This window comes from Myotis lucifugus, unplaced genomic scaffold (genome assembly GCF_000147115.1).
Source record: "Myotis lucifugus unplaced genomic scaffold, Myoluc2.0 scaffold_110, whole genome shotgun sequence".
Taxonomy (NCBI): Eukaryota; Metazoa; Chordata; class Mammalia; order Chiroptera; family Vespertilionidae; genus Myotis; species Myotis lucifugus.
In genome coordinates this window covers 3,919,538-3,933,829 of record NW_005871158.1, presented here as the reverse complement: position 1 = coordinate 3,933,829, position 14,292 = coordinate 3,919,538, and the positions used below count along the sequence as shown (strand labels likewise).

At 39.9% G+C, this 14,292-nt stretch overlaps 1 protein-coding gene across 1 annotated transcript in view; it reads right to left on the bottom strand.

Moving 5' to 3' along the window:
* Positions 1-14,292, bottom strand: part of FNBP1L (formin binding protein 1 like) — a 63,815-nt gene that overhangs the window by 44,009 nt on the left and 5,514 nt on the right. The window contains exon 2 of the mRNA XM_014459556.1: positions 10,788-10,903. Coding sequence (XP_014315042.1) covers positions 10,788-10,903 — 116 coding nt within the window. The remainder of the gene's footprint in view (positions 1-10,787; positions 10,904-14,292) is intronic.

Here is a 14,292-nt window from a genome sequence, read left to right as displayed (position 1 = left end):
TTGAAAAAGCTTCTGTTGACCCTGAGAATGAATATACCTGTTAAGAAGGACTTTTTGAACTCAAATTTAAAAATGGATCCTAGCAGCCATTTCTAAACAGAGGCCTCTCATGCAAGATGTGTTTCTGGGAAAAACCTGCCCCGAGTTCTGCTAGCTGAACCAACCCTTATTATAAAGGAGTTCCTAGAATATATTTCAACCAATAAGACTGAGATTTTCACCATCCGATCGGAGCTGTACATCTTCACAGACCAATCAGAATAGTGCTTTCTGGACCAAAATGTGAGGATCTGGGGTCCTCATTTGCATGATAACAAACCAATCAGGGACCAGGGACCAGGACTATAGAAGTCAATCCCAAAATTTGTGTTGTAATTCTAGGGTAGACATGTTCTCTTTCTGCTGAAGTTAAAATGATAAGTATAATCCTAGAGTCACCATGTGGGAAAAGCCTACTTGGAAATTTAATCAACAGAGAGGAAAGCAAAACCAAAAGGAGAAAAATTAACACTTTCTGAAAACCCAGGTACCTGAACTTTATAGTCACACAAGCCAATGAATTTCTTTCTCTGCTTAAACCAATCTGAGCTGAGATTCTGACACTGGAAAAAATCATGACAACCATAGTCATAGGTTAACCGAAAGCCTTAACATATCTTAACTACAGCATAAACAACACTAATGTGAACTCTAGCTCTGGGAGGAAGAGCACATGAATCACAGGAGGGAGAGAAAGGGAAAGAAAGGAAATTTACCTTTACCTTTTGACCATGCAGTTAGTTCTCAACAATTTTTTTTAATTACTCTTGCCTTTCTTTATGTAAAAGTCACCCATCTATTAGCAACTCTCCCCAAACCCTGTCTCCAGAGCCTTCAAAAACAATACACAAGCCACTAAAGAATCCATCCAAGCCAATCCTGCCAACAGAAAACAATAGCATGTTCCAAAATGTTCCTCTTGTATTCCACCAAGTCAAAATTTGTATCCTAGGAAAACATGTTCTGAAAGAAGACACAACAAATTATTTCGTACTCATTTCTAGGGAGAGAATCTGGGAAAGGACTTGAAATTAAATGTGTCACAATGATCACATACTGTTTGTGTAGTATGTTTTTTAATTATAAAATCGTACAAAAAAAATTTATCTCTCAAAGCAGCTGATCTCAGTTGGGCCTTCTAAGAAAAGTCTAAAGTCATCAAAAATTCATATCAAGGTTTGAATGGTTAATAATACCCACAAATCCCTGCTTTGCATTTTTAACATAATATGCTTATTAAGTCAAATAAATCTCAGACTGATTTGCCTTAAATACTGGGTGGGGCAAAAGTAGGTTTACAGTTGTTCATATGGCAAATAATACAACAATTAATAAATAATAACACAGAATAAACTGTGTTTCATGTACTCACAACTGTATACCTACTTTTGCCCTACACCCTGTATGCAAGTGTGAAGCATTTGGGTTGCTCCTGAAATAGAAATATGTTAGACAATTCATCTCTCTGTCCCATAGTAGCGGTTTCCCTAGGCTATTTTTTCCCCCAGAAACTTTTCCTCTCTTCTATGCCCAGAGATTCTCCAAGTAACCAATTATAATAGCAGTTTATACATAAGGCATGCTTTTTTAACAGGGTGTTATAAATCAGGAATTAACTGAAACAAAGTTTTATATGCATACAATACATATTATAGAAATTGTAATAGATGTCATAGATATGTTGGTACTTTTGATGTGTTTCATCCATGTTTTCTAAGTACCTTAGGATCATGCACTCTGGATACAGAGAATTAACACTGTTTCTTCAGTGGTCTGAGAAGGTTCCTAAATGTAATGAGCTTCTCCAAAGATTACAGTGTTATTTATATATATCAGTATAGGATATCTCAAAAAAATTTAAAGGCTGAAAATCATCTCTATAGAGTTTCAACCTATCAACAGTTGAGGCACTCTGAGTTCTAATTACTATTTAACAGGTGATCAATATCACATTTATTTGTAAAACGGGATACAAATCATACTATCTATATCTTCTAGCAGAAGGGTAATATTAGATACACGAGACTAGCTCTTACCTCTTTTCTAAAGCTCTCCCTATATCTAACAGTTATCAGGCTTAGGAATTGCCAGGCCCTATTTGTGGGCCTCAGTTAAGTGATCCAGAGATAGAAAACTGAATCTAGCTGGGCCAAGAGTTCTCTTCCTGGAGTTTTTAAGTCTTTGGACTCGATTCAGCTTTGAGGCCAGTAAGAGAGCTGAATCTGAGACATAAATCTGGCACTGTTGGTGACTACGTTTTCTGCCAAATGAAGAAAGCCAGCCTCTACTGAAAGAATAAAGCCAACCCACCAAAAGAAGAAAGAAGTAGACGACAACAGCAAAGGGCTCTGGCTGTGTTTCAGACACTGGCTTTTTTCTCTGTGACCCAGCTGCACCAGGCCTTCCAGCAACTTGACTATTTAACTTCTTAAGCTCAATTAAAAAATCAAATCCATTAAAAAAAATCAAATAAATTTTTCCTATTAATAAATTTCCCATTACGTTTATACTAGCTCATATTGGGTTTTCCATCACTTACAGCCACGTATCTTCTCTCACACAGTGGAAAATTAAATGTAAAAGATACCCACACATAGGCACCACTCCTCCTCACGGCCTCTGTGCCTCGCTCTGCTCCAACATGTCCAGCCCTGGAGAGACCAAGTGGTACATGGAGTCTCTGGCTGCTGTTTCCCAGATTCATGCTGAAAAGGGTGGTTAACAGCTACACACTCTCCAAGACTGAGTTCCTAACCTTCATGAAGATAGAACTGGCTCCCTTCACAAAGAACCAGATGGACCTGTGACTTTGATGTCATGGTGAAGAAATTGGGCCTCAACTGTGACGGGCAGCTAGATTTCCAAGAATTTCTTAATCTTATTAGCGGCCTTGTGGAACCTGCCATGACTCTTTTACCCATTCCCAGTGGTATATCTAAGGAGACCTTGGAGCTAGCCTGTGACCCACTCCCCTTTCCTTCCAGTCTCCAGATCATCATCTCCTCAGACCACACATACTCTGAGCCCAGCGCACCCACCACCCCATGCAGGCCCCTTCTGTGGCTAGTAATAAAACATTATCGTTTTCTAAACACACACACACATAAGCTATCCACATACAAAAGAATGAAGGTGTACCCTTCTCCTTACCTCACACCACATATAGAGATTAACTCAAAACCTAAGAACTAATACTATAAAACTCTTAAAAGAAGACACAGGGGGAAAGGTTCATGACAGGATTTGTCAATGATTTCTTAAATACGAAACCAAGAGCACAGGCAACAAAAGAAATAAACAAATACTGGTATATTGGACATCAAAATTTAAAACTTCTGCGCATCAAAGTCCACAAAGCAAGACAACCTATCAAATTGGAGAAAGGATTTACAAATTACATATCTGATAAGGGGTTGAAATCCAAAATATATATAGAACACCTAAAACCAGTAACAACTAATAATCTGATTTAAAAATGGGCAATGAACTTAAATATAATTTCTCCAAAGACATACAAATGCTAACAATGATGAAAAAATTATCAATGTCACTAATGACCAGAGATAAATGCAAATTAGAACCACAATGAGATCTCCTACACCCATTAAGATGGCTACTATAAAGAAAAATAAAAGAAAATAACAAGTGTTGCCTGGGATGTGGACAAATTGGAAGTCTTGTTCATTACTGGTAGGAATGCAAATTAGTTCAGCCACTGCAGAAAACAGTATCTAGTTCGTCAAAAAATTAAACACAGAATTATGATCCAACAACTCCTCTTCCGGGTATATACACAAAAGAGTTGAAAGCAGAGACTCAAACATACACATTTCTACACTCATGTTCACAGCATCATTATCCACAACTAGAGGCCCGGTGCACGAAATTCATGATCTGGTACGGTCCCTAGGCCTGGCTGGCAATCGCAGCGCGAGTGTCTGCCGTGGAAGGGCAGTTCCCAGCTGACCTCCGGGCCCTGGGCAGCATCTGAGCCCCCAGGCCCCCACGCGCCCCCCTCCACCTGAGTCACGGCGCCCAAGTCCCCATGCGGAGATGTGGTAAGCACGGCCAGACACCACGGGCCGGGGCACAGCATAGGCCTCTGGGCCGCCCAGCGGCACCACACAGAAGCCAGGCCGGCTACTTGAAGAGAGAGCCACCAGAATCCCTGTGCTGACTCATTCTCCCATACCACAGACGCCATCTCTCTTGGGTGGAGCACTCTCCTCCAGGTGGCATGGCGGGGGAAATAACCCTAAACCAGCGGTTCTCAACCTGGGGGTCGAATGACCCTTTCACAGGGGTCGTCTAAGACCATCGGAAAACACATATATAATTACATATTGTTTTTGTGATTAATCACTATGCTTTAATTATGTTCAATTTGTAACAATGAAATTGGGGGTCACCACAACATGAGGAACTGTATTAAAGGGTCGTGGCATTAGGAAGGTTGAGAACCACTGCCCTAAACAGTGAAGTGTAAGCCCTGAGGAATACAGCCAGAGGCTCTTTCAGTGACTGAACCTGACAGGCAGCCAGCAGGCAGAGGCAGATAGAGCCAGATCTCATCAGGGTGCCTTGGGACTTTTGCTGACCTGCCCCTAGGTCCCATGCTGCTAAAAGCCAGCCTTGGTGCACAGTAGAGGCAAGCATAAACTGTGGATTGCACGTAACTCCAAACAGGTAGCCAAGGGCCAATAACAGGCCAAGTCTTACATTGGCCTACATCACAGTCCTTCCCAAGAGGTTAAGAACCAACACACCCAATGACTAGCTTTGGACAACATCAGAGCAAGATCCACTAAGTTTCACAAGTAGCATATCCAAAGAGAGATCTCAGCAGGCACCAAACTCTGATTCCTGTGGTTAGCACCTGCACAATAGCTCACGCACCATGGTCAGGGTTGAACCTCACGGTCAGCCAACCTGAGGGTCGATTCCACGCAGGAATGGGCCAATGGCAATAATGACTCAATTACAACAGGAGGGCTCACATAACCCACCACATGGGACATTCCTGAAGCATCCAGCCAGGTGATCATGGAGACTGCACCACTGGACCCTACAGGACACCTATTACATAAGGCCACTCCACCAAGACTGGGAGTCAGAGCAGATCTATCTAATACCTGGTACATAGAAACAAACACAAAGAGGCAGCAGAAATTGGGAGACAAAGAAACAGGCCCCAAATGAAAGAACAGGAGAAATCTCCAGAAATTTGAAGGAATAATGCTACCTGATATCAAACTTTACAAGGCCCCAGTAATCAAAACCATATGGTACTGGCATAAAAACAGACATATAGATCAATGGAATAGAGAGCCCAGAAATAAACCCACACCTGATAGTCAATTAATACTTGACAGAAGAGGCAAAAACATACAATGGGGTAAATAGTCTATTCAATAAAAGGTGCTGGGAATATTGGACAGATACATGCAAAAAAAAAGAAAAGAAACTAGACCACCCTTTTATACCATACACAAGAATAAACTCAAAATGGATTAAATACTTAAATGTGAGACTCAAAAACCATAAAAATCCTAGAACGGACATTTCTTGTAGCAATATTTTTTGTAATATATCTCCTTAGGCAAGTGAAACAAAAGGAAAAATAAACAAATGGGACTACATCAAACTGAAGAGTTTTTGCACAGCAAAAGAAACCATCAATAAGTGAAAAAACATCTCACTGAATGGGAGAACATAGTTGCCAATGATACATCTGATAAGGGACTAAGAACTTATAAAACTCAATACCAAAAACCAAACAATGAAATTCAAAAATGGACAAAGGACCTGAATAGACACTTTTCCAAACAGAACATTCAGATGCCCAATAGAGATATGGAAAAATGCTCCATGTCACTAATCATTAGAGAAATGCAAACTGAAAACACAATGAGATATCACCTCACACCTGTCAAAATGGCTATCATCAATAAATCAGCAAACAAGTGTTGGCAAGGATGTGGAGAAAAGGGAAACTTAGTGCACTGTTGATGGAAATGTAGATTGGTACAGCCACTGTGTAAAGTAGTATGAAGATACCTCAAAAAATTTAAAAATAGAACTACCGTATGACCCAGCACTTCCACTTCTGGGAATTTATCCAAAGAAACCTCAAAAACTAATTTAAAAGAATATATGCACCCCTATGTTCACTGCAGTGTTATTTACAACAGACAAGATATGAAAGTAGCCCAAATCTTGGAAGTATCCCATCAGTAGATGAGTGGATAAAACAGCTATGGTACATTTACATAATGGAATACCACTTGGCCATAAAAAAGAAGGAAATCTTACCCTTTGAGACAGCATGGATGAACCTGGAGAGCATTATGCTAAGTGAAATAAGCCAGTCAGAGAAAGACAAGTACCATATGATTTCACTCATAATGTGGAATCTAATGAACAAAATGAATTATCAAGCAAAATAGTGGCAGACTCATAGAAAGCAGGCTGACAGCTATCAGAGGTGGGAGAGTGAGGGGGTGGATGGATTGAGCAAAGAAGATTTAAAAAAGAGAAAAAACTAAAAAATAAAGGTATTTGGAGAGATTTCTGCTCTCCTTAAGATAAGAGTAGCTTTTAAGGTTTCTATCGTCCAATCTATTTCTCTTCTAGTATACCACACTGCCACACATTTAAACCAGAAAGACATGATCTGGGGTGGCAGTAGGGTAATATAATTTCACATAACAATCTTTATGATAGCACTTAATACCATAATTATTTTTACTAAAAAATAAAATAAAATGATGCCTATGTATATAGAACTATTTTTTAACTTAGAAATTTTAATCTCTGCCATACAAATACAATAAATTTATTAAAGGAATGACTGAGTTCAGTTTTTTATGTCTGCAAACATAAAACACTCTACTAAATTATCTTAAATCAGTTTATCATCAATCAAAATGGACATGACTCAATTGTGGATAGCTATGTCTTTAAACATAATTAGATGCTTTGTTTTCTATTTATTACCATCCTCAAACCACTACCAAAAATCAAGGTAAAATTAAACCAAAGCCATCAAAACAGACAAATAGATGAGAAGAAAATAAACTTGAAATACCAAAGGCCAAAAAATTTTAATATCTTGTAATACAGGGTGGGGCAAAAGTAGGTTTACAATTGTTTGTGTGGAAAATAATACAATAATAAATAATAATACAAGAATAAACTCTGAGTTTCCCATACTCAAAATTGTAAACCTTTTGCCCCACCTTGTATGTTTAAAATGTAAATGTTTAACATTCTGAATATAGTTATTATTTAGGAGGAAAAAAAGCTGCCTGCCTACTATGAAAGAAATTGTCCTCTGCATAGAATAAACAGGAGGGAGTTAACCAAAAGAATTTTTCCATTAAAGAAGAGGAAATAAACAAGGCAAACCTCTTCCCTTTGGACAAAGGGGGGAAAAAAAGGTGCAAATCACTAATCTAGAGCATCTGTGCAAAATAAACTCTACTTTCTCACTGCAAAATTACATTTTCATATAATATAATTGCGGATTCTAGCCACCTTTGCTTCAGTGAAGTGATGTTCAAATATTTTTTTGCAAGTAAATGAAAATTATAATGATTGTTATCAGTCACAAAACAGAGAGAAAGGCAAACAAGTCTGGCATTTGATTAGAGTCCTGTTACTTTGGTGAAAGCTTGGCCATCCTGAAACCCTGAAGCCTGAGTTATTCTGGACAGTTAAATATTCCAGACTGCTGAAATTTTACCTTCTAAATTACCAATTTTTTATTTTATAATTTGTTGTAAGATTCTCTATTGAAGTATACTACATTCTTTGCTTAAATACAAATGTTTTAAACTACAAAAATATAACACACAACTGTTTTAAAAACTTCAATAATTCAAAAGTGTAAATAAAAAAAGTTCCTTCCCTTACCATCCCCCCTCCAATTCCCCAGAGGGTAACTGCTATAAAACAACTTGGGTGTATCCTTCTGTACTTCTTGAGAATACATACAAATTTTACAGATAATTTGTATTCAAAAACTAGAATAAGCAAGCAGATTTGCTATACATTCAGTTCTACAACTTGCTTTTTACACTAATAGATTACTAGTAAATAGCCTTTAAGTTTAAATATACTAGTATACCTGATTTATTTAAACTGCATATTCCACAGTATTTTTCATCATTCCCTTACTGACAGGTACTTTAGACTGGAAACTCTTTTTAATCTGTTTTTAATAATATTTTAATCTTTTTTATTGTCATTTCACACTGCCATCACTGTATTGCCTAAAGTATTTCTTCTCTTCACTTCTATTAGAAAAGTTGGAATCCAAAGAACTTACTGTGCTAGAATTGAGATCTATTTAAAATTAAATGAGGAAAAATTTTTGTTCACATGTGAATACAATATTGATTGCTATTTTAACTTTTCAGAGGTCCTTAATGCTTCTAGATTCTTGAGGGGTAAAGTTCCAAGAGTGTAACTTCTGGACAGGTGAAATATCACCACTATTACTATTAATATGCTAATAGGCTCTCTGTTTATATTCTCAAATGGGAAATACCTGCTTTAAAAAAAAAAACAGAGGAAGCAAATGGATGAAGAATTTAACATGATGCCACTCTTTCAGTAAATGTCCTAATAGTATGTGCATCATTATAAAAACATCTACATATATAAAAGGCTAATATGCTAAGTGTCCCTCCTACCATCCGACCAGTCTCTATGATGCACAGTGACCACCAGGGGGAAGATGCTCAACACAGGAGCTGCCGAGCTGCAGTGACTTGGCAGCGCCAGTCCTAGGGTACGCGCCCCGAAACCAGAGAAGAGGGAGCCCAATTCCTCACAGGGCCACACAATTCCACCTTCGGCTGTGGGTTATGTTGTTGCTGGGACACAGTCGGCCTCAAATCTGGTTTACTGCACACTTGCGTTTGCGTTCCACACCCTGAAGACAGAAACTTTACAGAGTGCCCTCTCGCACTCCAGAACCCCTCAGGGGATGTTGGAGAGCGGGTTTCGGCCCAATCCCCACAGGCCAGGCTGAGGGACCCACCTGCCAGAGGGACCCCACAGACACCCTTCGAGCCACAGCACCACCCCAGGTGCAGCTGGCTCCAGGGTATGTCCGGCCAGTCTCTCCCAGTCCTGCCCCCCGTGGCCACCTTCTAATTAATTTCCTTTCAATATGCACAAGTCCATGCACCAGGTCACTAGTTATTAATAATCTATTCATCATACATGTCTAATTTCATCCCTAAACCTAGTCAGTTGATTGTATAAACCACTACTATTGTAGTTTATCATGTGGTTTCTCATGCAACTATCAACCCCTTCCTTCTGCTATCCACTACCTTAAATTTCTCTTGAGTAACTAGCCCTCCCCCATCATTAGCTACAAATCATTCTAATTATTCTCACCCCAGTGAATTGTTCAGGATAAGCATATAACCTACACAGGGTTAGCATGACAAAAGGAGAAACCCTTGCTGGGACTTCTGGAAAAAAGAAACTAATACAAGCTTGCACTCTGCTTTCCTTCTATCACCCTCTTCTCCCTTCCTTCGTTTTTTTCTTTCCCCCTTCCCTATCCTCTCTCCTTCCCCAAATGCACAACAGAGAGAAAAAAACAACATTATTCCTCACCAGGATGTAAGGATATAAAGATATGAAATCTAGAGCTAAGAGGGCAAAAGGAATGGTACTACTGAATGGAACCTGAGGATAAAGGCAGCAAAGGGGAGGTAGAATCCAAAACTGGAACCTGGACACATTTGACCCCAGAATAAAACATGCCTGGAATTTTTAGTCTGTGCGCCTGTTTAGGTTGGATTTTCTGTCAGTTGAAATATAAAGAATCCTAACCCCATCCCTAGAACCTTGTACTGATTTGTGTCCAGTCTTCAGACTTCAAGTACCATTTCTATTAAAAGTTCCAGCAAAACTACTTGTCAAATTGTGGTCCAACAATGATCTTCTGCTACAACAAAATCTTGAAATTAATTCCATTTGTCTTAAGACTAAAATTCTCCCTTTAAAACTTTTATCTTCTTGCACATATTCCAAAATCAGTAATATATATGATTTTTGACAGAAAGAAACTCAGCTAAGCACATTCAATTTCCAAGTCATAAAAACTTAAAAAAAAAATGAGAAACCGAAGAAATCTTCAATGCTTTAGAAAGATTACTAAAGCAAAAAACTACAAAGGAATAAAACTGTAAAGTACAGAATTTATACCAGGAATTTTTCTTTTTACTGGCATTTTGCTTCCTGACTGTAGGATTTTAAGTATCTTTTGGAATGAAGCTACTTATGATTTAATTAAATCGGTAATTAAAACAAGCCAGTTACCTAATTCAATCTACTTCCATGAAAAACAGAATTTAACTTCTAATATATCACATTTACCTAATATCCAACTATTTTTATTTTGTTTATTTATTTTTTGTTAATCCTCACCTGAGGATATTTTTTCCATTGATTTTTAGAGAGAGTGGAAGTAAGGGAGGGAGTGGGGATGGAAGAGAGAGAGAGAAACATGAATATAAGAGAGACATCAATTGGTTGCCTCCAACACATGCCCCAACTGGGACCGAACATACAACCCAGCGACGTGTCCTTGAGCGGGATTCATATTTGTGACGCTTCGGTGAGTGGGCCAACACTCTAACCACTTGAACCACATCGACCAGGGCACACCCAACTATTTTCACATGTAATTTCACTTCTGAGAATTGAAAAAAAATTCAACTTACCTCAATTGTTTCGCATAGTTCTGTTCAATTTCTATCCTCTCTTTAACAAATTTGGCATATCTTTCCAAGAAGTCAATTCCCCATTGTGTATGCTTGTCTAAGCTGTCGAACTGATCCTAGAAAAGGTAAAAGCACAGTAAAAAGTCTTAATTTTATCCACAAATGCTTTAACTAGCTTCTAATATTCATCCAGAGAAGCAATGAAGTAAAAGAGGGAAAAAAACCTAGGCTCTTCTGCGGGTCCGCACCCACCTCATCCTCTAAGTCCTACACAGAAATAGGTTCCTCGGCATGAATCATGCTACACATGTGGTTCTCCCTAGCTGCAACACCCTCCCCTAGTCACCTTTTTGCACTTTTATTCCTCTGTTGAGATTCAGTTCAGATACTTTATCCTCCAGAAAATGGCCCTAAACCAGGGGTGGGCAAACTTTTTGACTCAAGGGCCACAATGGGTTCTTAAACTGGACTGGAGGGCCGGAACAAAAGCATGGATGGAGTGTTTGTGTGAACTAATATAAATTCAAAGTAAACATCATTACATAAAAGGGTACGGTCTTTTTTTTTTTAGTTTTATTCATTTCAATCCGGCCCACGGGCCGTAGTTTGCCCACGGCTGCCCTAAACTCACAGATTGGGATAAGTGGCCTTTATCTGGGTCCCAAGGCTCCCTAAAAATTCCTATCTTTTTCATTTGACATACTATATTGAGGGCAAGAACCATGTATTACTCAACTCTGAGTTACCAAGGTATTAGCACCATGGCTTGCCTGGTACCACAGCAGGCACTCAATGAAAATTGGCTGAACAGAATCCAATATTATCTGGGTTCATATTCTGGGCTCTACACTTATCAGATGTCTGACCTTGGGCAAGTTACCAAGGCTGTCTGAACTTTTTCCATCTTAATATGGGAGTCCCATCACCGACCTCAACAGGATTATAGTGATGTCATTAAATGTTCTGAAATGCAATACACACAATACTAATACTGTACGAATAAATCTTACAAGGCTCTTTCAATTCTCAAAAAATATTCCCTTTTACCCGTTGCCTAAGAAACCATCATTTCCTATCCCTTAATAACAATCTCCAAATTAATAACTTGGTGCTGTCTCCCTCACCCATAGCTCAAGTCTACAATGCTGATAACAGATTAAAATACCATTTTTTTCTATATGCTAGGTTTCTTTCCTAAATTACCCATGGTTTAATCACATTAGTTATTTACCTATGAACTTCCATATCTTCCTCAGCAAATTTTATATTATACTTCTCTATCTTCTGAAATTTCCAAATTATTACAACCCTCTCCCCTATCAGTAAAAAATATGAACAAATACTTCTATTATAAGTATACTAGTGGCCCAGTGCATGAAATTCATGCACTTTAAAGGGGATTAATTAGAGAAAATATTTTAAAATTGCTATTTGCCCTTTCTCTATAATAGAAGTGTAAGAGATTAAAGAAAATTACTAAAATGTATATGAAAAGCTTCCTCCTGTCAGAGTCTGGGGCACGCCACGGGACCCAGAGTCAAGTCCCTGCCTACCTGCGGCGCCTCAAAATCATGCAAGATCCAAAGACCCAGCCGGCCCCACCCCCACTGAGCAAGATCCAGACCCAGCTGGCCCCACCCTTGTCGGGGGGGGGGGGGGGGGGCGCGCCTCAGGTCCTCTGACCTGGCACCAGGCAGGGGGTGCAGTCTCAGGACTCTCATCAAGCCCCATATGGTAGGGGGCGCAGCCGCAGGGCCCCCGTCAAGCCCCACCCGGCGGAGGGCGCAGCCTCAGGTCCCCTGGTGCACGCCGGGCAGGGGCCGCAGCTTCAGGTCCCCCAGCGCACCCTCAGGTCCCCTGGCCTGGCACCAGGGCGGGGTGTGCAGCCTGAGGTCCCCTGCCCTGGCCCAGCGTCACACAGCCTCAGGTTCCTGCTGATTGCTCGTTAAGGCTCGTTACAGGAAATCAGCCTCCACTGTGGGTGCAGCCATCTTGTGTTACGGAAATCCCACGTCCACTGTAGGCGCTGCCATCTTTGTGACGGCGTGCCGGTCAATTTGCATATTCCCACTTCATTAGATAGGCCTAGAGGTCTGGTGCACGACATTCGTGCACTGGGGGGGTAGGGAGGGGCATCAGCCCAGCTGGCGCCCTCTCACAGTCCAGAACCTGCCGGGTTATGCCGGAGAGGCGCACATCCCCCAAGGGGTCCTTAGCGCTGCCATGGAGGCGGGAGAACCTTCCGCCACCACCACTACACTTGCCAGCCATGAGCCCGGCTTTTGGCTGGGCAGCGCTCCCCCTGTGGGAGGGACTGACCACCACGGGGCAGCTCCTGTATTGAGTGTCTGCCCCCTGATGGTCAGTGCGTGTCATAGCAACCAGTCATTCCGCTGTTCAGTCAATTTGCATGTTCGGGTTTTATTATATAGGATTTCTAATTTATATACACTGTACTATTAAATTATGAAATCCACAAAAAAATGAAGTAAACATTATTTTTAAACTTTATTTTATGCCGAACCGGTTTGGCTCAGTGGATAGAGCGTCAGCCTGCGGACTCAAGGGTCCCGGGTTCGATTCCGTTCAAGGGCATGTACCTTGGTTGCGGGCACATCCCCAGTAGGGGGTGTGCAGGAGGCAGCTGATCGATCTCTCTCATCGATGTTTCTAACTCTCTGTCCCTCTTCCTTCTTCTCTGTAAAAAATCAATAAAATATATTTTAAAAAAAACTTTATTTTAAACATTATTTTTACTCATTTAACAAACAAAAGCCTCTCGGCCATGACTTTTTAAAATACTAACAACAATTTTAGTAAGAGCAATGACTTGGCTATGACTCATTATTTCTAAAATCTTGGTTTAATACTTAAAGGAAAGCAATCCGAAGGCCTTGGCTTTAAACGGTGACATTTAGTTTCTAGTGATTGTCACAGCTGAGAAACAAATGACACTTCACAAAAATAAAAAGAGCTGAGGGAAAAAGTTCACTGTTGACTGCATTTTCCAATTCCTTTATCAACCTTATCCATCAATGTAGAAAGGTCTATGTTAAAATATGCTACTAAATGTCCATGATGTCAGGCTGTGATTTTTACAAACTAATCAGAAAACATTGCATCTTTACATTTTTAATAAATAGTTTCAAACTCCACTAAAACTGACTCTGATATAATTTTATGTGTCAATTTGGCTAGGCCATGCTGCCCGGATACCTGGTCAAATATCCTGGGCCCACCCAGCATGGCTCAGCGATTAAGTGTCAAAACCTAGGAACGGGGGTCAAGGTTCGATTCCCGGTCAGGGTACATGCCCAGGAACTGGCTCAATCCCCAGTGTGGGGCTTGTGGGAAGCAGCCAATCAATGATTCCCTCTCATCATAGATGTTTCTATCTCTATCTCTCTCTTTTCCTCTCTGAAATAAATTAAATAAATAAAAATATGTTTAAAACATATTATATCTCTATATATATATATATACATATATATATATATATATATAT